The sequence below is a fragment of the Harmonia axyridis genome, chromosome 6 (genome assembly GCF_914767665.1).
Source record: "Harmonia axyridis chromosome 6, icHarAxyr1.1, whole genome shotgun sequence".
In the NCBI taxonomy this organism is placed as follows: Eukaryota; Metazoa; Arthropoda; class Insecta; order Coleoptera; family Coccinellidae; genus Harmonia; species Harmonia axyridis.
In genome coordinates this window covers 20,823,964-20,848,184 of record NC_059506.1, presented here as the reverse complement: position 1 = coordinate 20,848,184, position 24,221 = coordinate 20,823,964, and the positions used below count along the sequence as shown (strand labels likewise).

At 34.4% G+C, this 24,221-nt stretch overlaps 1 protein-coding gene across 1 annotated transcript in view; it reads right to left on the bottom strand.

The window, feature by feature from the left end:
* Positions 1–8,170: 8,170 nt before the first annotated feature.
* Positions 8,171–24,221, bottom strand: part of LOC123682281 (pickpocket protein 28-like) — a 30,394-nt gene continuing 14,343 nt past the window's right edge. The window contains exons 7-10 of the mRNA XM_045620830.1: positions 16,015–16,285; positions 13,103–13,162; positions 12,865–13,042; positions 8,171–8,554 (exon numbers count right to left, since the gene is read on the bottom strand). Of these exons, the coding sequence (XP_045476786.1) occupies positions 8,317–8,554; positions 12,865–13,042; positions 13,103–13,162; positions 16,015–16,285 (747 nt within the window). The 3' untranslated portion in view covers positions 8,171–8,316. The remainder of the gene's footprint in view (positions 8,555–12,864; positions 13,043–13,102; positions 13,163–16,014; positions 16,286–24,221) is intronic.

The following is a 24,221-nucleotide window of genomic DNA, read 5'->3' as shown; positions in this document are numbered from 1 at the left end:
ATTTCGGAGGAAAAAAGGAAAAGCATTTTCCATTACGTATATGAACAGAATTCCCTCAGGTGTGACAACTCGCCTCTTGTTTTTCTCGAATAATGCAGAATCATATAACATCAAAGAGAGAAATGTGCGTCTTTCGAACGAATGAAATATAATTAGAATTCTATTTCTCTCTGAGTTCAATTGATGAAAGAAATTATATTTAAGGAGTAGGTACTTGTATAATACAATTAGAATCAGGAAAGCACTGACATACGCTAAGAAACTTTTGAGTGCCGATTTCGTATTGATAACACAATAAGAACCATAGATAATTTAAGCAGATCGCTGAAAAAATCATAATAATTCAGCGGTTATAAATCCAACCAAATGTCAGTGTTTTCATGCAAAACTTGGAATGTTTCGTGAAATCAGGAAATGGTAAATTGAAGAATATCCATCAATATTTCGACCATGTGTTATATGACATTTTTTATTGCAAATAACTTGTATGATCTCTCCTTGAAGTTTGGTCCTCTTAGAAGTAGATTCCCTGTATAGAGCCCTTTTACATTTACAACTTTGCTTTCGCCGTTTTTTTTAAATCCGAGGCTTTAAAAAATAACTGGTCATCTTTTGAAGCGATCCACGATTCGATCCAATTTTTTACTTTTTCATAAGATCGGAAGTGCTGGTCGGCCAGGCCATGTTCCATTGATCGAAACAAGTGATAGCCCAAGGGAGCAACGTCTGGAGAATACGATGCGTGAGGCAGTACATTCCATTTCAACGTTCACAAGTATGTCTTGACCACTTTCGCAACGAGCATTGTCATGCTCAAAAATCACTTCATCATGTCTCTCGTTGTTTTGAGGCCATTTGTCTTTCTATGTTCAGCTCGAACGCATCAATTGCATTCGATAACGATCACTACCAAATACTTGGAACCGCGAATATTCGGTTTGGGCGTCGACGTGGAAGCTTGGCCGAGATATCCCCTGTGCTTGGAATTATGGTAATGAACCCATTTTTTGTTCTACAAACGGCGATGCAGAAATACCTTCCGTCTTTGCCTTGCAAGCAGCTGTTCTCAAGCAAACAAACGCCGTTAAACATATCTCGGCACAACCCGTACGGCACCCAATTTCTTGAATTTATGAATGATACCCATTACTTTCAGGCGTTTGGAAATGGCTTGTTGCATCACTCCCAATGATTCTGCCAATTCTTGTTGCGTTTGACACGAGTCTTGGTCAAGTAATGCCTCAATCTCTGCATCTTCGAAAACCTTCTCTTTTCCACCGCCATGCTGGTCTTGGACATCGAAATCATCGTTCTTGAAGCGTTGAAACCACTCTCGGCACGTTCTTTCACCAAAAAAGCAGAAATTTGTAAAATATGCAATTGCTAGGTCAAAATAAAAACCACATTATTTCTTCTTGAATGATGAGTTTAACTACAGACATAGAAATTATTACTTTCAAAAAGTGGGGCATCTATCTGGGTTTTACCATATACAGGGTCTTTCACGAGGAACCTCACCCATATTTATACGGGAAACTACTGAACGCATTTTCATGAAATTCAGCACTTATAAGTATTTCAGGATGCTGATGAAATCTAAAATATTTTCAAGGCATGAGCACCTCCGGTTTTTCCGGAAATGACGTCAACTTCCGTTTTTCAAATTAGAACACCATTTTTTTATTGCAGAAATAGATTCCTTAGAAAATTTCAAGTTATTTTGATATAACATTTTTCAGTTTTGGTTGGAAAATTTCTCTGTGAGCGGGAAAATTCGAAAAAAAAATCGAAAATAGAGCTCCGCTGAAACAAGAATAACTTCGAGGTTTTTAGAGAGAAAATTTTCATTTTTGGGATTTTTCAAGATGTAAGATTGATGTATCCACTTTAAAAATCGAAATCGCGATTCATGATACAGGGGGTGAAAAAATCGCTTTCAAAGTTAGGGATGACAAAATCGTGAAAAATCAATTTTTTCAAATTGGAACCCCATTTTTTTATGGCAGATATTGAATCTACGTTAAAAAATAATGTGAGTGTATGCATCACACCCTTGCCCTAAAGTGGATATTTTCTGAGTTATTCACAAAAAACTGTTTTTCGTCTTGAATTTTCAGCTATTTCTTTTCCCTTCACGCCAAAAAGATGAAATTTTCAGGAACTGTTACTTAAACCATGTTTTAGATTTTACTACCCTAATATGCAAGAGAAAAAATTTACAGGTTGTTCCTAAATAGATGGCGAATTTTGATTCGAATTTGTATCGGAAACCTCTTTATTTCAACTAATCGGCCATCGGTTTTCTCTCCAGTGATAAATAAATAATTCCTTATGAACCATATGCAAAAACTTACCATGTTTTACATTATTCTTTTTTAATAATAGATATCATTAATAACATCTGCCAAATTCCTCTTTATTCAGTAGCATTTTGTGTTTACTATTAATTTGGTGATAATTCGTATTAAGTTATAAAATCAATCACTATGCCTAATTTTAACAATGAAGATTATTTAAATCTCATTCTACTTCATGGAGAATGTAATAAAGTTGTAGATAGAACGATTCGACTGTTCATTGAGAGGTTTCCTGACCGACCCAGACCAACGAGAGATACCATTAACAGAACCATGACAAACTTGAGAAATTCTCTAGTTATAACTGCGAGGATATTCTTCAGAGATTCGTTCTTTTTACCGAAACAACGACGAGAACTTCTCGAAACATCTGATCTTATATCCAACTTTGGTGGTATCCTCGGACTGTTTACAGGATTCTCACTGTTTTCGCTAGCAGAAATAATATATTTCGTGGCGAAACCATTGATCCAGAGCTTCCAAAAACACCCAGAAGCCAACCACCAGCCTCAAGTGGTAGAAACATGAATTCATAGTACAAAGTCTATCGTCTCATCGATGGATGATATTGATCGTGCTATTATAAGAATGAAAATATCTGTAACTCAAATAAATAATGACTTCAGAAATGCCTCATAACTTATTTCAAATCTGGAATAAAATTTACTAACTAGTAACTTAAAAAAACAGTGTTCTTTGGCAATGATGTAATGAGTACTACACCCATCATTTGCTTAATCGTTCTTCGATCCTTAATTCGGCTTTTACAGTAACAGTAACATATCTCTTGCAACAACTATTATTTTCAAATTTCAAGAGGAGTTCGACAATTAGTCATTGATACACAGAGCCGTATCTAGGTACTATTGCGCCTATGGCAATAGTATTGGCAATATATTAGACAGCGCCCCCCATTTTCGAAGATTTTTTTTTTCATCGATTATATTTTCGTATAGTATTTTTTTGTTCATAACCTAAGTCATATATTTTGTGATTATTTTATGCTTAGTACGCAAATTCTGCTTTCAAGATGAGTACTCTTACTGCCCTACGAGCACATCTATATCTGAGGTTTATTATTTTCCTGAAAATTCCATCTTTTTGGCGTGAAGGGAAAAGAAATAGCTGAAAATTCAAGACGAAAAACAGTTTTTTGTGAATGACTCAGAAAATATCCACTTTAGGGCAAGGGTGTGATGCATACACTCACATTATTTTTTAACGTAGATTCAATATCTGCCATAAAAAAATGGGGTTCTAATTTGAAAAAATTGATTTTTCACGATTTTGTCATCCCTAACTTTGAAAGCGATTTTTTCACCCCCTGTATCATGAATCGCGATTTTGATTTTTAAAGTGGATACATCAATCTTACATCTTGAAAAATCCCAAAAATGAAAATTTTCTATCCAAAAACCTCGAAGTTATTCTTGTTTCAGCGGAGCTCTATTTTCGATTTTTTTTTCGAATTTTCCCGCTCAGAGAGAATTTTCCAACCAAAACTGAAAAATGTTATATCAAAATAACTTGAAATTTTCTAAGGAATCTATTTCTGCAATAAAAAAATGGTGTTCTAATTTGAAAAACGGAAGTTGATGTCATTTCCGGAAAAACCGGAGGTGCTCATGCCTTGAAAATATTTTAGATTTCATCAGCATCGTGAAATACTTATAAGTGCTGAATTTCATGAAAATACGTTCAGTAGTTTCCCGTATAAATATGGGTGAGGTTCCTCGTGAAAGACCCTGTATATCGACTATCGCGTCTAATACCATGAGTGAAGAACATCCAAGATTGGACCCGTATCAGCAGCGTTGAGGAATTCTTCAGATTGGCAGAAGACCGGCAAGCATTTTCTGAAGTGGCATTTTCTGAAGTGATCGCCAACGTCGATATGACACTATAAGAAGAAGAAACTTTCAATTTTATGTTCATAAATAGTTAATCTTTTAGCCTTCAGTATCAAGTGTCATATGAATTTGAATATTGTACTTTGTTAATTTCAATATATGTACCTCCTTGATTCTAAAATTAAGAATCAAATAAGGCATCAGAATTTTTGAAAAAAAAATGTAATATCATGAAACTGCAAATTTGTACAACTTCCTGTTTGATTTGGGTCGAACCAAGAATAAACCTTCGGAAACCGCAATATTCATAAAAAAATCAATAAGATCTAATATTTTCCTGTTTTTGAAATAACTATCAACTTTTTATTTGCTTTTCAGGTTTCCTTGGTTGAAGCATAAAATTATCATATGTGGTTAAAAATTCATCTTTTCTTTGACCACATAAATTTCAAAAATATTCATACTTGATTGTGAAGACGTTTTTATCGAGGAAATAAAAGGAATTGATAGAGCTGATAAAATTCCTAATCAGTCTTCCTATCAACTTCTATGAATATATGATTTTAGCGATTGATTTTTCATTTCTTCTGGTAGTCTTCGGTTTTAGTTTTGCATTAATGAACATATCTACCACATTTTGAATAGAAAAAATAAATCTGTCCTTAAGTAAAGCTTACTTTTTCGGCGTATCACAGAAAATCTTGCAAATTTAAAAAAAATTAAAATGTAGATATGAATATATAATGTTGGAATCTAACTTCATCGAGACATGTCTGAATAAGATGGCCACCAACATATATTGTGTTCAGCAACAAGCTAAATTCTCTCATATTTAATGATGAGGTTGTTGTTATGCCTGATAGGTGGAGCTATGGTATTCGCGTCACACTCTAGTGCGAGTTTATGTGAGCCACTGCATTGCGGCAGGGTCACCCCTTCACGATGGAGTGGGAAGGTGTATCTGGCGAAGATCAGTGATCACGGGATGAAATACCGCAATCCCCAGAAATAGGGTGCTCCTCCAAAGTTGGCTCGACAAAAACTGGCTAAAAGATAAATATTGATATTAATATCTGTTGTCGTTGGTTGCATTCAACGATTCTTTGATCAAGAAGTATGTAGCGAAGCTGTTACAGAAGCTTTATAAGCTATCGATCGTCGTTAAGAATCGGCCTTACACCAAAGTATTCAAGAAAACAACTATCACACAAGGAATCTCAACTTAACTTGAAAAAGTACTCTGGCAATGAGTATGGCACAATAGATACTTCCTAGTAGTTCAAGCTATGAAATTGTTATAGAAAAGTTCTGGAATTTCCAACTATATAAAAAAAGCGTTTCTCTATTTCAGTATCGTAATGAGTTTATTACATTACTAAAAGCAGTGCTGTAATGAACTCAGTACAGAATTGTTTTCAGTTATATTTTTCGTTTTGTGGTGGTCTACACTGACTTCCGATCCTATCGAATTTTAACACTCGTCAATTATTGTCAATATAATATAATTTGAATATAGTGAAATGATTTGCAATTTCTCTTAATTCTGGTGGTATTAAATCGATTTCGTGAGTTATAATTCACGAATTCAATGCGTAATCATAAATCTTCTCAAAATTTGAAACGTATGATTCAAAATCAAATTCCGTAATCTGTCAATTTTCGTAACAGTCACACCAAATGCCAAGATCAAATACAAACGTCACTAGGATAAATAATCTGAATTTTTCGTTGAATTTCGACAATATTTCACAAAACTTGACTGAAATTGAAAAAATATCGTCTAATACTCGTTGCAGAAGTCAATTCCAACACTCATGCTTTCGAAAACACTCTCCTTCGTTGCTCGTTTTCGGATTTCGCATTCGTGTTGGAATAGGAGCTCATTTTGCAACTTCTTTTTTATTTCCAAGGAACTATCAAATATAATATAATAACAATAATAATAATGTAATGATATCAAATAGGGGAATTAAATAGGCATTGTAGAAGTTACAAAGATTGAATACAATACAGAACGAATGACAGATAAAAAATCAGAGTTTTTTATTGTTGAAATATATTTTATATTCTTTGAGTAGATATAATGCCATCTATTAATGTTCATGTTAAACTCCCATGTTGGTAAACTCTACTGAGGACAGTTTTTCTTCATCTTCCTGTTGATCTGTCTTTGTACACAGAATGTATTTATCTATGATTTGTAATCAATGACCATTTGTCGAACTTCTATTGAAATTCTCTCTTATCTCTTGTAATTCGTAGGTGTGTTCATTTGAATGAAAAACTTATAAAACGCTGAGATAAATAAAGGATCGAGATATTTCATTCTATTCGAAGACGATTAAAATAGGTACACCCACGTCTTTTTCTTAAAGACAAAGCATTTGAGTATTTCAAATAATATTATCAAATTGCCGAAAATCAAATAAACAGAAGTACCTTTATCATGTTTACGTTCTGATAATGGTGGTGAATTTTTGTGGAAACGAATTTGTAGAATACCTACCTCAAGAAAGAGGGTATACCCCACAACAAACCGGTATGAGTGAAATAATGAGAAACAGAACCATTATTGAAAAAAACCAGGTGCTTGTTATTTGATGCTGAGCTCCCTAAAACATTTTGGACCGAGGTTGTCAATACATTTCAGAAATAGGTGCATAGCTAAAGGTCTAAATTTACGAACCCCATTCGAACTCTGGTATGTTAAAAAGCCAGATATTAATCACGATAGAATATTCGGCAATGAGTGTATGGTTCATGTTCCAGAAGCTAATCGACTGAAATAGGATAAGAAATCCAAGAAAGTTGAAGTTACAGATAACGTTCAAGGATATAGATTATATGATCCTACTGTCAGAAGAATCATAACCAGTCATGATGTGATTATACAGGGTCTTTCACGGGAAACCTCACCCATATTTATACGGGAAACTACTGAACGTATTTTCATGAAATTCAGCACTTATAAGTAGTTCACGATGCTGATGAAATCTAAAATATTTTCAAGGCATGAGCACCTCCGGTTTTTCCGGAAATGACGTCATCTTCCGTTTTTCAAATTAGAACACCAATTTTTTATTGCAGATAGATTCCTTAGGAAATTTCAAGTTATTTTGATGTAACATTTTTCAGTTTTGGTTGGAAAATTCTCTCTGAGCGGGAAAATTCGAAAAAAAAATCGAAAATAGAGCTCCGCTGAAACAAGAATAACTTCGAGGTTTTTGGATGGAAAATTTTCATTTTTGGGATTTTTCAAGATGTAAGATTGATGTATCCACTTTAAAAATCGAAATCACGATTCATGATACAGGGGGTGAAAAAATCGCTTTCAAAGTTAGGGATGACAAAATCGTGAAAAATCAATTTTTTCAAATTAGAACCCCATTTTTTTATGGCAGATATTGAATCTACGTTAAAAAATAATGTGAGTGTATGCATCACACCCTTGCCCTAAAGTGGATATTTTCTGAGTCATTCACAAAAAACTGTTTTTCGTCTTGAATTTTCAGCTATTTCTTTTCCCTTCACGCCAAAAAGATGGAATTTTCAGGAAAATAATAAACCTCAGATATAGATGTGCTCGTAGGGCAGTAAGAGTACTCATCTTGAAAGCAGAATTTGCGTACTAAGCATAAAATAATCACAAAATATATGACTTAGGTTATGAACAAAAAAATACTATACGAAAATATAATCGATGAAAAAAAAAATCTTCGAAAATGGGGGGCGCTGTCTAATATATTGCCAATACTATTGCCATAGGCGCAATAGTACCTAGATACGGCTCTGTGTATCAATGACTAATTGTCGAACTCCTCTTGAAATTTGAAAATAATAGTTGTTGCAAGAGATATGTTACTGTTACTGTAAAAGCCGAATTAAGGATCGAAGAACGATTAAGCAAATGATGGGTGTAGTACTCATTACATCATTGCCAAAGAACACTGTTTTTTTAAGTTACTAGTTAGTAAATTTTATTCCAGATTTGAAATAAGTTATGAGGCATTTCTGAAGTCATTATTTATTTGAGTTACAGATATTTTCATTCTTATAATAGCACGATCAATATCATCCATCGATGAGACGATAGACTTTGTACTATGAATTCATGTTTCTACCACTTGAGGCTGGTGGTTGGCTTCTGGGTGTTTTTGGAAGCTCTGGATCAATGGTTTCGCCACGAAATATATTATTTCTGCTAGCGAAAACAGTGAGAATCCTGTAAACAGTCCGAGGATACCACCAAAGTTGGATATAAGATCAGATGTTTCGAGAAGTTCTCGTCGTTGTTTCGGTAAAAAGAACGAATCTCTGAAGAATATCCTAACAGCAGATACCGTGTATCTGAAAAATAAAAAAGTTGAAGTGGTAATTTGTTGATTCTGCCACAATCATTTGACGAGAACAATTTGTTTTTTAACTAATCTCAGTTGTTCACTAGTGATTCACTGATGTAAGCTAAAATATTCATCAAATGAAAAAGTATCTATTCCTCTCAAACAATGTAGGGTGGGGAATTTTGTCGATTACTTATGTTATGTGCTAGCAACATACACATATGATTATTTCATTTCTGAAATCAACAGCTTCATTAAAACAAAACTCGCTTGAATTTTCTTCATAAAAGTTTAGAGGTAATCGAGTACAAAGGAAACACTATCCACGCAACTTTCCAAAAAAAAAAAACAATTTTCCCATTGGTGATGAATGAAAGTACGAAAATTGACGTAGTGTATTATAATGCTTTCAAATACTCGAAAACGTTCAGAGGAAATGCCTGAGGTTTCTCAGTTACGGGTCCGGTCTCATGACCCATAACGGTGATCTAATGGGTGTTTTTTTTTCGAGATATATAACTTCAAGTTGGCATTACTGTTCAAGATGGCTACCGATTTAACAGCTGTCAAGTGATTTATTCTCAGTTTGGTTTGGCAATTCATCATGAATAGACTCACGCCTGAACAACGCTTGCAAATAGTGCAATTTTATTTCGAAAATAATGGTTCTGTGCGGAATACGTATCGCGCATTACGTCCATTAGCGATGAAGCGCACTTCTGGTTGAATGGCTACGTCAAGAAACAAAACTGCCGCATTAAGAGTGAAGCTAATCCTCAAGTGTATGTCGAAACACCGTTACATTCAGAAAAACTGACTGTTTGGTGCGCTTTATGGGCTGGTGGAATCATTGGTCCGTACTTCTTCAAAAACGATGATGGCCAGAACGTTACAGTCAATGGTGATCGGTATAGACCCATGATTACTAACTTATTCATTCCTGAATCGAACAACCATGATGTCCAGGAGCTGTGGTTTCAACAAGACGGCACAACATGTCACACGGCTCGTGCCACAATCGATTTATTGAAAGACACGTTCGGTGACCGCCTAATTTCACGTTTTGGACCTGTGAATTGGCCTCCAAGATCTTGTGATTTAACACCGCTAGACTACTTTCTGTGGGCTATGTAAAGTCATTGGTCTATGCGGATAAGCCACACACCCTTGACCATTTGAAAGACAACATTCGCCGTGTTATTGCCGATATACGGCCACAAATGTTGGAAAAAGTCATCGAAAATTGGACGTCCAGATTGGACTACATCCAAGCCAGCCGTGGCGGTCATATGCCAGAAATCGTATTTAAAATGTAATGCCACAAGATCATCTTGCGGATAAATAAAATTCATGTCAATCGTCAATTCGTCGTCAATCATCCATCGTTGTTTTATTACAATTTAAAGTTCTATAGCTCTAAGAAAAACACCCTTTATTAGTCAAAATCATTTTAATGTGGTCAGTTCGGAATATCGCAGAACTATAAATGATGTACTGATGCTCCAAAAATTTTTGAATGGTTCATTGGAGCCAGAATTTGTTCTTACCGGTATTACCTTTTATACCCCGAGTATATCAATGAGGAAACCCGACATTTTCTAACTCCCTATAGGAGAAACACAGTTTCAGAATTCACCTCTGTATCGTATGCGAAAAAAATATTTCGGGGAACTTAATTTTCTTTCTGTGCATCCTTTTGCTTTGTTTTTGGGGGATGTCATTTCTGAATTTTTTTTCGTCTATCATGTAAAGCCACATGTTCTTTGTTCAATTTAACTATTTAATATTGTACACTTTTCTATAATATTTTGTGATTACCTTTTTGTGTGTGAAAATCACCTCTTTGTATTCCTTAATTGATAAATAACCGAATAAAATGGCATTTAATTAAACATTGAATAAAAAAGATTTATCAGACTGTTAAAGAATAAGAAATATTCACAAAAAAAGTTTTATTTTTTCAGTGTTTGAGTGTTATTTCTGTAATGTTCGATTAAATGTCATCTGAGAGCGTTTTAATTAACAACATCAATTTTTGTACTTATATTATATCATCACTAGTTGGAAAATTGGAAAAATTATTTTTTGTAGATTTTAGTGGTAGTGTTTGCTTTGCACTCGATTATCTCAAAAATAGTATATTCTATGGAAAACATTCAAAAGACCTTTTTTATGGTGAAGATCTGTTGATTCCAGAAATTAAATTATTTTCTTGAAAAAACAAATTGTAGATTTCCATAGGACAAGGATCATCGCACCCCTATATCTAAGGCACTGGATAATTTTGGCAGGAGACTCTCACCTAAATCGGAACATCACATTATTTACACTTCAATGCCTAAAACTTGAAACAATGAATGCAATAATACTAGAGTTATAAGTAAAAAACATTTTTTTTTCAAATATTCAACACCCTATATCTCGAAAACAAAGCTTGTTAGGATATACAATGTTCATATGAACTTTTTTCATGATTTCATTGTTTTATAGGACGCCGAAGTTATTTAAATCTGGACCGCTTGAATGTATTTTCATTCATAACTTCCGAATTTTTTCACATCAATTTTTTTTTATTATTCAATTATATTATAGCATATTATAACAGACTCTGTTTTCCTTATAACCAATAGATATCGACTATTCAGAATTCTACGGAATGGACATTGTTAGTACTCTATCCAATGAACAAAATGTTATAATTGTTGTTATTTTTGTTATATATTTACCTATGATGTGGCCATACGCTAAATAATTAAATAAATAATAACAAAAATCTGTCCACATCAGAGCTATACACACATTTGTTGCGAATATTTTAATATTCTTTATCGAATTCAGAAAGAACCAATGATTGTTTGTTCCAAGCTGAGAGTCTGATATATAAACGAATACTTCAAATTTCCTAAAAGCTTTTATTAGACCTGCCGTCTTTTTTTTTGCATAATGACTGGCGAATACAACATTTCGCTGATATAAATCGAAAGTTTATAATGAATATTGGGATCTGAACAAGTTGTATTCAACTAGTAGTAAACTTTCCATATTTTGACTGATATATGAACGAGTATATTCATAGATGCAAGGACCTTTATTTTTGGGCGATGCACTTTTTTACACTCAAAACATAATTCATCTCGTTCATTTTTGGAAGAACCGAAAAAGAATATAAATTATTTGTTTACCTTGTAATCTATATTAAACTTATTTCGACAAAACTAACTGCATTATGGAAAAAATTACATGAAATTATACTGGGTGACCCACTCCAGACGCAGATATCATTTTGAGGGAGTAAATGAAGATTGAAAATCTTTTTTGAGAAATGTATAATGTGGTCAGAAGCACAATTCAAAATTATTGTCATATATACAGGGTTCGAAAACAAGGATATAGACCAAAGTTAACCTTTTTTTCAATGTAATACCCTCTAATCCCAATCAATCTCAAACTATTTCGAAATACATTGGGTGAACCAAAATAGTGTAAATCACAATCACCGACCAAATATCGTTTTTTTATCAAGCACTCTATTTTTTCTCGAATTTCTCGAATAAATCAATCCTTATATATTCGAAGTTTTATATGCTTATATTAGAAAATCGAAAACTCTTTGGAAAAATCTAATAACTTCGAAATGAATGAGTTTATTTAAATGAGATTTGGAAATTGAGTCCCAAAAGAAAAGGGTACTGACTTTTTGATAAATATTGAGAAATCTTCTGGGATTGATGACTTATTCAAACGTTAATATCGCTTTTTCCATAAGGCACACCCTGTATTTTATTTTATCATTTGGTAGAGATGTTTTGAAGATAAAATAATTTGCTATCGAATAAAAAATAAAATACATGATGTGTCATTTGGAATGAACCCGATAGTAACTCTTGAATAATTGATTAATGAGTCGTCTCATTTTGAATAAAAAGTACTTACAGTTCTCCATGATTATGAAAAATTAAGTACTCGCCCCATTTCTATTAGTATGTATTTACTTTCAATATCTGATTCATTAATTTCGAAGTCATTAGGTTTCTTCAGAGACCCTTCAATTTATGAAAAATTGAAATATTCCAGTCTCGGAAACAAGATTTTGGAAGAAAAGTCGTCGGGTTTGACATTGATATTTTACATTGATAATTAAATTTTTTGGTTGTCACGTTTCGAGATATTTAGCGTACAAGGATGAAATAATAGACCACAGTGTGAAATTTGCAGTGTTTCATATTTGATGAGCTCAAACTCCTGGGCTTATATGAATTTGAATATCAAATTAGCAAAAATGCTCTTAAGGTGCCACTTGATAATGGTGAAACTTACTTATCTAAAGACTCTAATGTTTCTTTGTCAAATTCTTGAACCAGTACCTGCTCATACCAGTGCCACTCGCCATCTGACAGTTCAACACCATATGTTATATCCACGCACAGAGGTCGACAATCACATTTATCAACCACAGAAACAATATCATCATCAGCATCTTGTTCTGATAAAAAAGCTGAAATAGAATTACGCTAGAATTTATCTATAGGTACACCTACATAAAACGAACACTTACATGAAGCTGCCTCCAAGCAAGCCACTTTAGCTAATCCACAAACTGGAGTACTATTACTTCCTGAAACAGAAGTTTTGAAGAAAAAACAAAGAAAACTGAGAAATTTAAATGTTTCTAATTCACGAGTGTAAGGTGATATTGCAGGAATGAATATAAGTAAAATTGTAATATTTTTGAATGCAAAGGAACTGTGGTGTCACATACTGAGTAATCGTTGAAGTTTATATCTGAGAAAATGATCAACAAAACATGGAATCGTAACTAGAGTTATTCATTAATGTTTATGTTTTCCTAACGTCGTTGAAGACTGCAATTAAGTGAGAACGTTAATTCAAAAAGATGGCGTTTGGAATTATTCATGTACAGGGTGGGCAAATAAGCAAGGTAAGCGGCTATATCTTAGAATCCACTCATCGTAGAGACTTGCGGTAAAAAAAGAAAACACACTGGAAATTGTTTTGAAGTTCATACCTCTACCGCTAGGGGGCATAATAGCTATCGGCGAGTAAAAAAATGAATTTTACTCGAAAATGTTTCATATGAAGGTGAGGAAAATTATCATCACTGCAATCCTTGTAAAATTCTCTATCTTTTTGAATTGTCACTTTCGATTTAACGACATAAAATAAGGGTAGGTGAAAGGGAGAAATCTGACTAATTGAAGTGCCTGTAACTTCAGTTTGGCTCAACATTTTTGAGCAAATTAGAAGTCGTCTGAAAGATAATATCTTATTCATTGAGGACAAAATATACTCATGATGAATTTATTTTTGCTGCTTTCGATAGGGGGCCCTAAGCCATATGTTCATTATTTTGTTCATTCTACTTCGAAATTTCAAATGTAATGATTTTCTTAACAGAAACAGAAATTCCATCAAATTTGCATGAAAAAACCTGCAGGTCGCAAAGCGATAGTTTCAGGCGTTCTGAAGTTATGGCCGAAAGAAGATATTCTTCAACTGATGCACGGCGAAAAACCAAATTGTGTCTTTAAGTTCTCACGGAAATATAAATTCCATTAAATTTGTATGAAAAACCCAAAAGGTCACAAAGCGAAAGCTTCAGGCGTTCTGGAGTTATGGCCTAAAAAAGATATTCTTCAACTGATGCACTGAAAAACTAAATTGTGTCTTCTTTCGGCCATAAATCCAGAACGCCAGAAGCTATCGCTTTGCGACCTTCTGGTTTTTTCATACAAATTTGATGGGATTTCTGTTTTTGTCAGTACCTAAAGACACAATTTGGTTTTTCGCCGTGCATCAGTTGAAGAATATGTTCTTTCGGCTACAACTCCAGAACGCCTGAAACTATCATTACATTTCAAATTTCGGAGTAAAATGAAAAAACAATGAACTTTTGACTAAGCGCCCCCTATCGAATGCAGCAAAAACAAATTTATCATGAGTATATATTTTCCTCAATGAACAAGATATTATGTCTTAGAAGAGATCTAATTTATTCAAAAATGTTGAGCCAAACTGAAGTTACAGGCATTTCAATCAGTCAGATTTCTTTCTTTCCTCTACACTTATTTGATGTCGTAAAATCGAAAGTGACAACTCAAAAAGAGAATTTTCCAAGGATTACATTGATTATTTTTTTCTTCAACTCTATATGAAACATTTTCGAGTGAAATTCATTTTTCCACTCGACGATAGCTATTATGCCCCCTAGCGGTAGAGGTATGAACTTAAAAACAATTTTCTATGTGTTTTCTTGTATACTTTTGTGGTAAAAATGTTTACCGCAAGTCTCTACTATGAGTGGATCCTGAGATATAGCCGCTTACCTCGCTTATTTGCCCACCCTGTACAGGTGATTCATTGGTAAATGGGCGAGCTAAAGCTAGATAGAAGACACTGAGGCGAGTCAAAATAACCTATTTTTGAATGGTCTATCTCTCTTTATAATCAAGATACAGAGTGTTTCATTGATTTTGTCAATTTCTTCAATAACCAATAACTTTCGAACCACCCTATATATTTTCATTATATTTGATACGTTAAATACTTCAAACAGACATAGCAACTGAATTTCTTCCCAAGTCTGGCCTTGGAAAAATTGATAAATGAGATTCAACCCAAAAAAAAAACCGTGTATATCAAAATTTCTTGAATTTGTAATGGTATCAAAACCGCAAGCGAAAGTTCCACAAATATCCTACTCCCTTTAGTTTTTCTCCTTTATTTGAATATCCTATCAGATTAAAGAAATTTTCATGTACAGGGCGTTTTTTCTGGTTTGAATCTCATGTATCAATTTTTCCTTGGCCGGACCTGTAGAAAAAGTCAGTTGCTATATCTGTATGAAGTAGTTGTTTCAGAGAATAAACGTACCAGATATCATTAAAATGTATATGGCGGTTCGAAAGTTATGGCTAATTGAAGAAATTGACAAAATCATTAAAACACTATGTATCTTGATTATAAAGAGAGACAGATTCTTCAAATATAGGTTATTCTGACTCGCCTTAGTGACCTCTATCTACCCTCAGCTTTCGCCCATTTACCAATGATTCACCCTGTATATATGTGTTTCTTTACACAGTATATCATTTCCAGTAAAGGTATTCATATTTCTATTTCAATATTATCTATTACGACTCTCCTAGGCCTCTGCGAGATCTCTCAGATGTTCAGGGCTTGTACAAGTTAAGATTACTGTTTGTGTAGGCTTTGTTTTTGTGAACCTCAGCAATTCATTTTTCACTCAACATCAAATGGTTGAACGATTCGCTTTTCTTTCTTGGTTCAAGAAGACTTCAAAATTAAAGAAAAAAACAATATATAATTTTGGAATATTGAGCTCGTTACTGCTGAGAAATTTCTCAAAATCAACTTGCTCTAAAAATACCTACTCTAATGATAACGGTTGATGAAAGTTGAAGTAACAGAATTAAATGTTTTACTAACTCGGCATATAGTATGCTACGCATCCACAGGCTTTCATCGTGAAATTTGTGGTACACTCCATGTTGCAGTTATTCTGCGAATAACCTTTGAAATATCTCAGCTTCCTCTCTTTCGAGAAATAACAATTCCTCACGTCAGGAACGAAGCTCTTCACGTCAGTAGACGTATAAGACATGGTTGGTAGCACTGCAGCAGAGACTAAACTTTCCAATCCTACATGGAAGGACACTTCACTTGGCCTAGGAATCCGATTCGGCATATGAAGGGATACCTGAAAATAATCATTTCATCTGTTGTTATTCATAATAATTCCGTAAAAATAAGAAAATCAAAAGTGTGAAGTAGATCAAAAGGAATATCGAGATTATTTCAATCAAATCTCTTTAGCTCATAAAACTGTGGAGTTGTATCCAGATAACCAACGAGTTTTAGTTATTTTCCACATGCTGAATACTAAGTAAATAAAGTTATTATTTTTTTATATTTCGTTTCCGAGCTCATTCCTATTTCTTATATTTAAATATGAATATACAGGGTGGCCACTTTTTCAATGGGATTGTATTGGTAACTTTTAAACCATAAGAGTAAGAAGGTCGGTCAAATGGAGAAAAAGTTGCATGCATAGAAGCATTATCAAGCAGTTCAAACAAATCGAGATTATCAGGGCCGGTTATTGAGATATGATTGGAAAAGTAAATTCTGTCATCGTGATTTTTCTTTTTTTTCCACTTTATTTCAAATATTATCAAAAAATGTTTCAGGAATTTTTTATTCGACAGTAAATTATCCTCAATTTGACGTAAACAGATTCCGTATCCAACGTTTCGTACTCCCTGGGCCACCCTCAACCTCATTATTTTCAATACGGCCTGCATATTTTATGACACTTTTCGAAATAACTTTTAACGCTGAATTCACCGATATATCATACGATGTCATTCAAAGTTGATTTTCAGGTGATTTTGACCCTTATCCAAATTTCTTTGTGTCGGATCTGTATTACATTTAGGTACTTTTAGTTTGATTAATAACATGCAATACATTTCGATAAGAACATCAACTAACTGATCTTGAATTGAATGGAACATATTAGAATCAAAGCAAAAAACAAGTAAAAATTATTTACATATTTCAGTTCATACTAATTAAACGGAACTATCATTTAATCAAAGAAAAATCAAATGATTAATCGGAAGTAAATGAAAATTAATGAAGTAATTGTTCGAAATGCCCTTTATTTTGTAAAATGCACTTTAAGGTTATGGAACCCATACTTCTTATACATTTGCTTATTTCATCTCCTTGAATACCTTCCAATACATTCTCAATCTTCTCGCGAAGAATCTCGGGTTCGTAGTATCATAAATTTTATTTTTGAGATATCATTAATTTTCATTTAGGTAGATACTTCCGAATAATTATTTGATTTTTCTTTGATTAAATAATAGTTCCGTTTAATTAGTATGAACTGAAATATGTAAATAATTTTTATTTGTTTCTCATTTGTAAACGTCAGTTTCCAAAAACACAATATTAATCAAGAAAGTTTATTTTATCAAGTCACTAACTTGTAAAACTGACAGTTAACTTGCAAAATTTTCACAAGTTAGTAGTATTATTTACATTAGAAAATTTTGTTTTATCGTCATATATGTTGAAAATCATGGTACAATTGTTATTTTCAGTAACACAGATTTTTGATGATGAAAGAGTTGATACTGATGATGATGAATCATATGTTGACTCAGAAACTGCTGAACTCGAGGACTGCAGAACATTTGTACTCTCCTTACTACCAAATAATTTGCTAGACATTTCGATTTTTTTGTTGTTTCGCTATTTGCTTTGGGATACCACCAATAGTGTGCTGGCCAGCATTAAGGGAAATGCACTTTCCATGTCGGTAGATATGACAAAAAAAAATCTTAGGTTTTCTGTTCCAGGAGGCCGGAGATTTCATATTTTCTGTATAACATGCAAGGCTTGAAGCTGCAGCCATCATCGGTTATGGTGAATCTTCTTGTTGTTGAATTTTTTGTTTGCCGCAATGTCACAATAACGTATTTTCCCATATCTTCTACATCATTCTTGTTTAAGGAGAGAATTTCGTCACATCGACAACATCCAAAAATCCCAAATATTGTTACAATTTTCGCCAGCAACCACTGGTCATCAGGAGCATGTAAAAGAAATTGTTCAGCCTCTTCTTTACTTAATACCTTGGCCTTTTTTGGCGTATAACGCTCATTTTTTCGTTTCAGAAACGCTTTTACCTTTTGAAATCTGCAAATGACAACTAAACGTCATATTTTTCAATAAATTTTTTAAGGAAAACAAACCTGCGGACAGGGGCTTTTTCTTTCATTTCCAACCAGCTTTTCAGCATAGACCATTTTGCCCATAAAGTATTAGGGCTGAATCTAGCTGATAGTTGATTCAAGTAGACCAACAAAACATCTTCAGTTACCCCAATCACACTATTTTTGTTTTGCCACTTTTTGAAGTCGTCGTATTCTCGCTCGTACCTTGAAGCTGATTTTGCTGGTAATAAACTTGAAGCTACACTACTTGCTGCCTCAATAATTTCTAATGTAAAGAAAAATAAACAGACATGTTCATGGCAACGCTTCCATAGCTTACATAGACTTATATGTATATATGTCTATGATAGCTTACGACATTTGAGACATATTATTGAGATTTTTTTGGAATTTATCTAACCTTTTTACAAATGAAAAACAAATAAAATATAAAACAATACACGCAAGGTAACGGGTTTTACTGGCTCAAGAAGGTAACTGACTCGCCTGCGGCTCGTCAATTATATCCTCCATTCGCCAGTAAAAACCCTCTTACCTTGCTAGTAATGTTATATACTATTACTTGTTTCTTGCTTTGATTCTAATATGTTTCATTCAATTCAAGATGAGTTAGTTGATTTTCTTATCGAAATGTATTGCATGTTGTTAATTAAACTAAAAGTACCTGAATGTAATACAGATCCGACCCAAAGAAATTTGGATAAGGGTCAAAATCACCTGAAAATCAACTTTGAATGACATCGTATGATATATCGGTGAATTCAGCGTTAAAAGTTATTTCGAAAAGTGTCATAAAATATGCAGGTCCGTATTGAAAATAATGAGGTTGAGGGTGGCCCAGGGAGTACGAAACGTTGTATACGAAATCTGTTTACGTCAAATTGAAGATAATTTACTGTCGAATAAAAAAAACATTTTTTGATAATATTTGAAATAAAGTGGGAAAAAAAGAAAAATCAAAATGACAGAATTTACTTTTCGTATGATATCTCAATAACCGGCCCTGATAATCTCGATTTGTTTAAACTGCTTGACAATGCTCCTATGAATGCAACTTTTTCTCCATTTGACCGACCTTCTAACTCTTATGGTTTAAAAGTTACCAATACAATCCTGTAATGAATGTGAATAATAATTCACAATTAGTACAGGCTCATTGAAAGGATATTCAACAAATTCCCGTTTCTATCTCAGTAAAGTGAACGCAAACGAAGTCGTTGTCACCCCTCACATTTATTAGGCATTGAGTCCTTCATCCTGGCTTAACCCCAGGGTGGTTGGCACTGTCGATATCCCACGATAAAACAACTAGGTTCCAATTTCAAAAGATTTGTACAGGATGTCAAAGCAATAAAAATGTAGTCGTAAAAACTCTAGGGAGGATTAAATGGCCCAAAACTTAGAACATAAAAATCTGTTCTATTCGGAGGGACCACCAGCGGTACGTTCCTGACTTTAGGCGGTGCTAACGGTACAACCCCATGTCAATAGTACATAACATGGGGTGGAACCAATAATCTAGGTACATAAGGACAATCACTCTGATTGGACAAAAGGAAAAAGAAGATAGACGCTTAGAAAAATTTGGTAGAAGGAGGGTGACGATTATTCAACTATAGAAACAATAGTTTTGCAATTCGGTAGACAGTTAGTTAGTTAGTTAGAGTTAGAGTCAGAGTTAGGGTCAGGGTTAGAAGTGGAAGTTCGGGTTCGGTTCGAAGGTGGGACCAAAAGGGCAATTCGGTTCTGAGTTCAAGTTCGATCCTAAGTTGAATAAAGTTCAAGTCGGTTTGCGGGAACGGTTTCAGGAAAGGTACAAATAGGAAATTTGTTGAAAGGTTTATTTGAACAGTGATTGTGATATCCAGGGTAAGGATATTTAATTTAATCTTATATATATTGTTTGATGATTTTTCTCCTTATAAAAGATTTACCAAAATAGTCCAAGATTGTCGAGTGTTATAATTTTTTCTTATTTACTCTTTAGGTGTTTGCCATAGGCTAGTAATGTGCGAATTTTATTGAGTGTATTTTCTCATTAATTATTTCAATCCATTATTAAACTTTGTTATTCAAAAATACTTGGTCTCATTCAGTGAAACACCTCCTCGAAAAAGATCAAATATAAGACCTATCCTAGTGCATAAGCCGGACGCACGAAAGATTCTTTCATAAAAGGGGAATTGTGTAATTTCAAAATAACTATACTGGCCGGAACTATAGAAAACCGCTCTTCTAATAAGTTCCTTTTTCAAACATTAACACCCAACTACAGGCCAGTTTATTACAATGGTGACAGCGGTGCGATCTATTCTGATCTTTTTCTGACAAAAAAAAACTCTGAGGACTAACGTTTGGTATTTTTTTTGTGTTAATTAATAATACATTTATAATTTATTAATAATTCATTTGAGGAAATACTGTTTGGCGAGGAGCAGTAAGAGGATTACCTACGAGATCGGTGTACATGAATTTGTTGTATGCATTGATATAATTTTTTTATGAGAAAATTTGAGTAGAAATTTTATTCTTATTATTTTAGTAGAAATTTTGTACTAAATAAATAGTTTTGTTTGTTTATACAGGGTTAGCTCAGAAGACACTTACAATGTTCCCGACGGTTAGCACTAACTCTACGGCGAATACAAGTAGTTTATCACAAATTCCATTTAGATACCCTTTAGGAATGATCGCAACAACTTTAGATGATTTTTCAGGCAAGGACTCAACCAGATATTTTGAAAAATTTGAGCTCAGGTCAAAATTAGACGGGTGGAGTGAAAATGAGACGTTGACACTGCTTAAATTGAAACTCGTAGGGGAAGCGTATAATTTTTTTAAATCTGATATCACGTTGAATTTTTGATCATATGCGGAATTGAAAGTTAGATTTTTCAGAAATTCACTTCAGTTAGGTTGTCTTGGGAAAATCAATGGAATTTGAATAATTGTTTTCAGAGACAGGACTAAGACGTGTCATCTTTTTGCACTAGATTGCGAACTATAGGGACGGAACTGTTAAGTGAAGATTTGGCCGGGGCAACGAAGGATGAGGAATCGGGTATAAGAAAGAAAAATAGGGACTTCATTTTGAATCAATTCAAAATTGGCCTACGTAAAGACGTTATGAGGGAAGTCGGTATTTTTTTATTGCGCGAAGAAAATTTAGATTTGGAAAAAGCGGAGGAACTAGTAAGATTGCAGGAAACGTCTAATAAAATGTTGCAAGGGAGATTATCTACAAGAAATATATCGACAGTTAATTTCGGAGTAATATGTCAATTTTGCGGAGAAGTAGGTCATTCGGCAAAGGAATGTAGAAGTACTTGGGCAAATTGGAGGAACGTTCAACAAAACGTCGAAAAAGGCTGTTATTCTTGTGGCAAACCGGGACATTTCGCGAGGGCATGTCGGACTTTTGGGAGATCGGAACGAATAAATCAGGTAGTATGTATTTCCTGCAAACAGACAGGACACTGGTCGAGAGAATGTCCAACGAAAAATTGGAGAGAAACCCAATATCATAATAATCATCATTGTCAAGTGAATAAAGAGTTAAAGATCGGAAATATCAGGAGAGTTTACTTTGATCAAAATAAGTCGGAAGAAATACCGAAAAATGAAATAACGGAAATTCAGGAGAGTGAATCTCGCATTGAGAAGAGGAGCGCGCAAGCGGCCGAAAAAATAAATGATGATATTTTGACAAAAGCAAATGAGGTTAGGGAACTTGAGGTGAAGACGCAGTATAGAGACATCGAAAATTCAAAAATAAGAGAAGTAAGGGTTTGCGGTATTACACAGGAGAATATAACGGATTTCGAGAAACAGGGATCGACTTTCAGAAAAGTGAGGAAATATGAAAAGTTGAGAGACTTTGAGCTCGGGCCAGTTGATTCAGTCGTGAAGGCAAAGAAAAAGCGGAAAAATGATATCACTTCAGAAACAGGGGTTATCATTCCGGTTCGTTCGGAAGCATTAATACCGGCAGAATTGAAGGGCAATTCGGAAATCAACAACTTATTCGGTGAAACATTGAAAAGTGAAGTTTACGACCAAATGTACGAAAATACTGGGGGTGCAAAATCCGCAAGGGTTACGAGGTTTAATAAAAATGTAGTAAACCCTCAGTTCAATGTGGGAGACTTGGTATATTTGAGGAAAATGATCGCAAAAAGGGGTTTATCTTACAAATCATTGAAAAACTGGGATGGGCCGTATAGGGTAACCGAAATAATTGGTCCCGTGACGTGTAGAGTAAGGAAATGCGGAGGAAGAGAGGAACAAGTTGTTCATGTAAATAGAATGAAAACGTACACTGCACGAAGACATGAAATGAAGGAAAAACTAGAAAAACGCGTGAGATCGGGATATACGGACCTGGATACCGATTCAGATGAAGAACGGGAGGAGATAGAAAAATTCCGCCCGGTTTTGATCCCCACTTGGACAAACCAGGATGAGGATCAGGGGGAAAGCGAAGAAGAATCGGTAGAAGAAGTTGAAATTCCTGTTCGACGATGTTCAAATAGAGTAAGATGCCCACCAGAGCGATGGGGCTACCACTAACGGCGAGAGACAGCTTCAGATAACGTGAGAACTTTTTTTTCATTTCATTGTAGTTATTTTTGGGGTTAAATTTAAGTTAGGATTAATTTAGTTGATAGAGTAAGATAGGATAACTTCGCGATGGGTAACGTGGGGAAAATCTTAGAGACAGATATGACCTTCAGGAGATGTGAATCGGCTCCTGCCCTTTTCGTAGATTCCAGGGACTCGCTGACTCGGAGAGCGACAACCTGATATAGGTACCCCTTCTGGGTTTTTGGATATTTTGAAGAATTCAATTGATATTCATGATTTAACATTTTTCTTGGAAAAAGGAAAAAACATTGTGGTCGCTGAAGGACATCCCTCGCCTGCAGTTCAAAAGTGAGCACAATGTTTTATTGTTTAGTAGCAATGGGTGGAATGTTCTATTGAATGTGTATTGTTTAGTGTATTTCATTTTAATTTGATTATTGTATATTTCAACGAACCTTGTTGAGAGGTTTCTTGTGCCCTGTTGTAATTTATATAGGGAGTACGAGGAAGAAGAAATCAACCGTCTTGAAGAAGGACCAAATCGTAGTTAAGGGAATAACCTTCCTCCCAAAGGTGTGTGTCTACCACGAATAGTATATGTGCGGAAGATAACAATTAATTAACGTGATTTTCCGATGTGTCCAAGCGACAATAAACTACAGTTTGAGTTAAACACCTGAGAAGTATAGACAGTTGTGTTAAGGAACCAGGCGAAAGGGTTAAGTTAGAGGCTATGGAAGAAGTTTTTCAGTTGTTCATTAGTGAGATGAAGAGAAGAAAGTCAGCGAGAAACTGAGGATGCAGAAGAAGTTTACACAAACCGTAACTTCGTACAAATCCGACCAAGATATACACTACGAATATACTGAGGAAGACATCAACGATGCCAAGAGAATCGTCAAGATTGACACCGAGCGGAACCATCGAACTAGAACAACATTTCATCGTACTTTAACTACACCCTAATGTATGGAGGAGCAGACTACAAGTCTTACGCTCAAGAAGTGAATCGCGAAATACAAACAATATGTGTAATGATAGTGCGAATTTCACGAATTATTGCGTTACATTAAGGACAAGTGACACTATGTCCCTTATCTATCCTTGGAGGTTATTCCCGAAACAAAGGTTGGGTCCAGGAGAAAACGAAATATCGTCTTGAATTTTCGAAAACACTAGGAGTCGGCATGACGATACCAGTATGTACCGCGAAAGTGTTCTCGAATTTCGACAGTGAACTCACAGCACTCCATGTTTGAGACAGTGGAATGGTTAAGGAAAGAATTTTACAAGAATGATCGA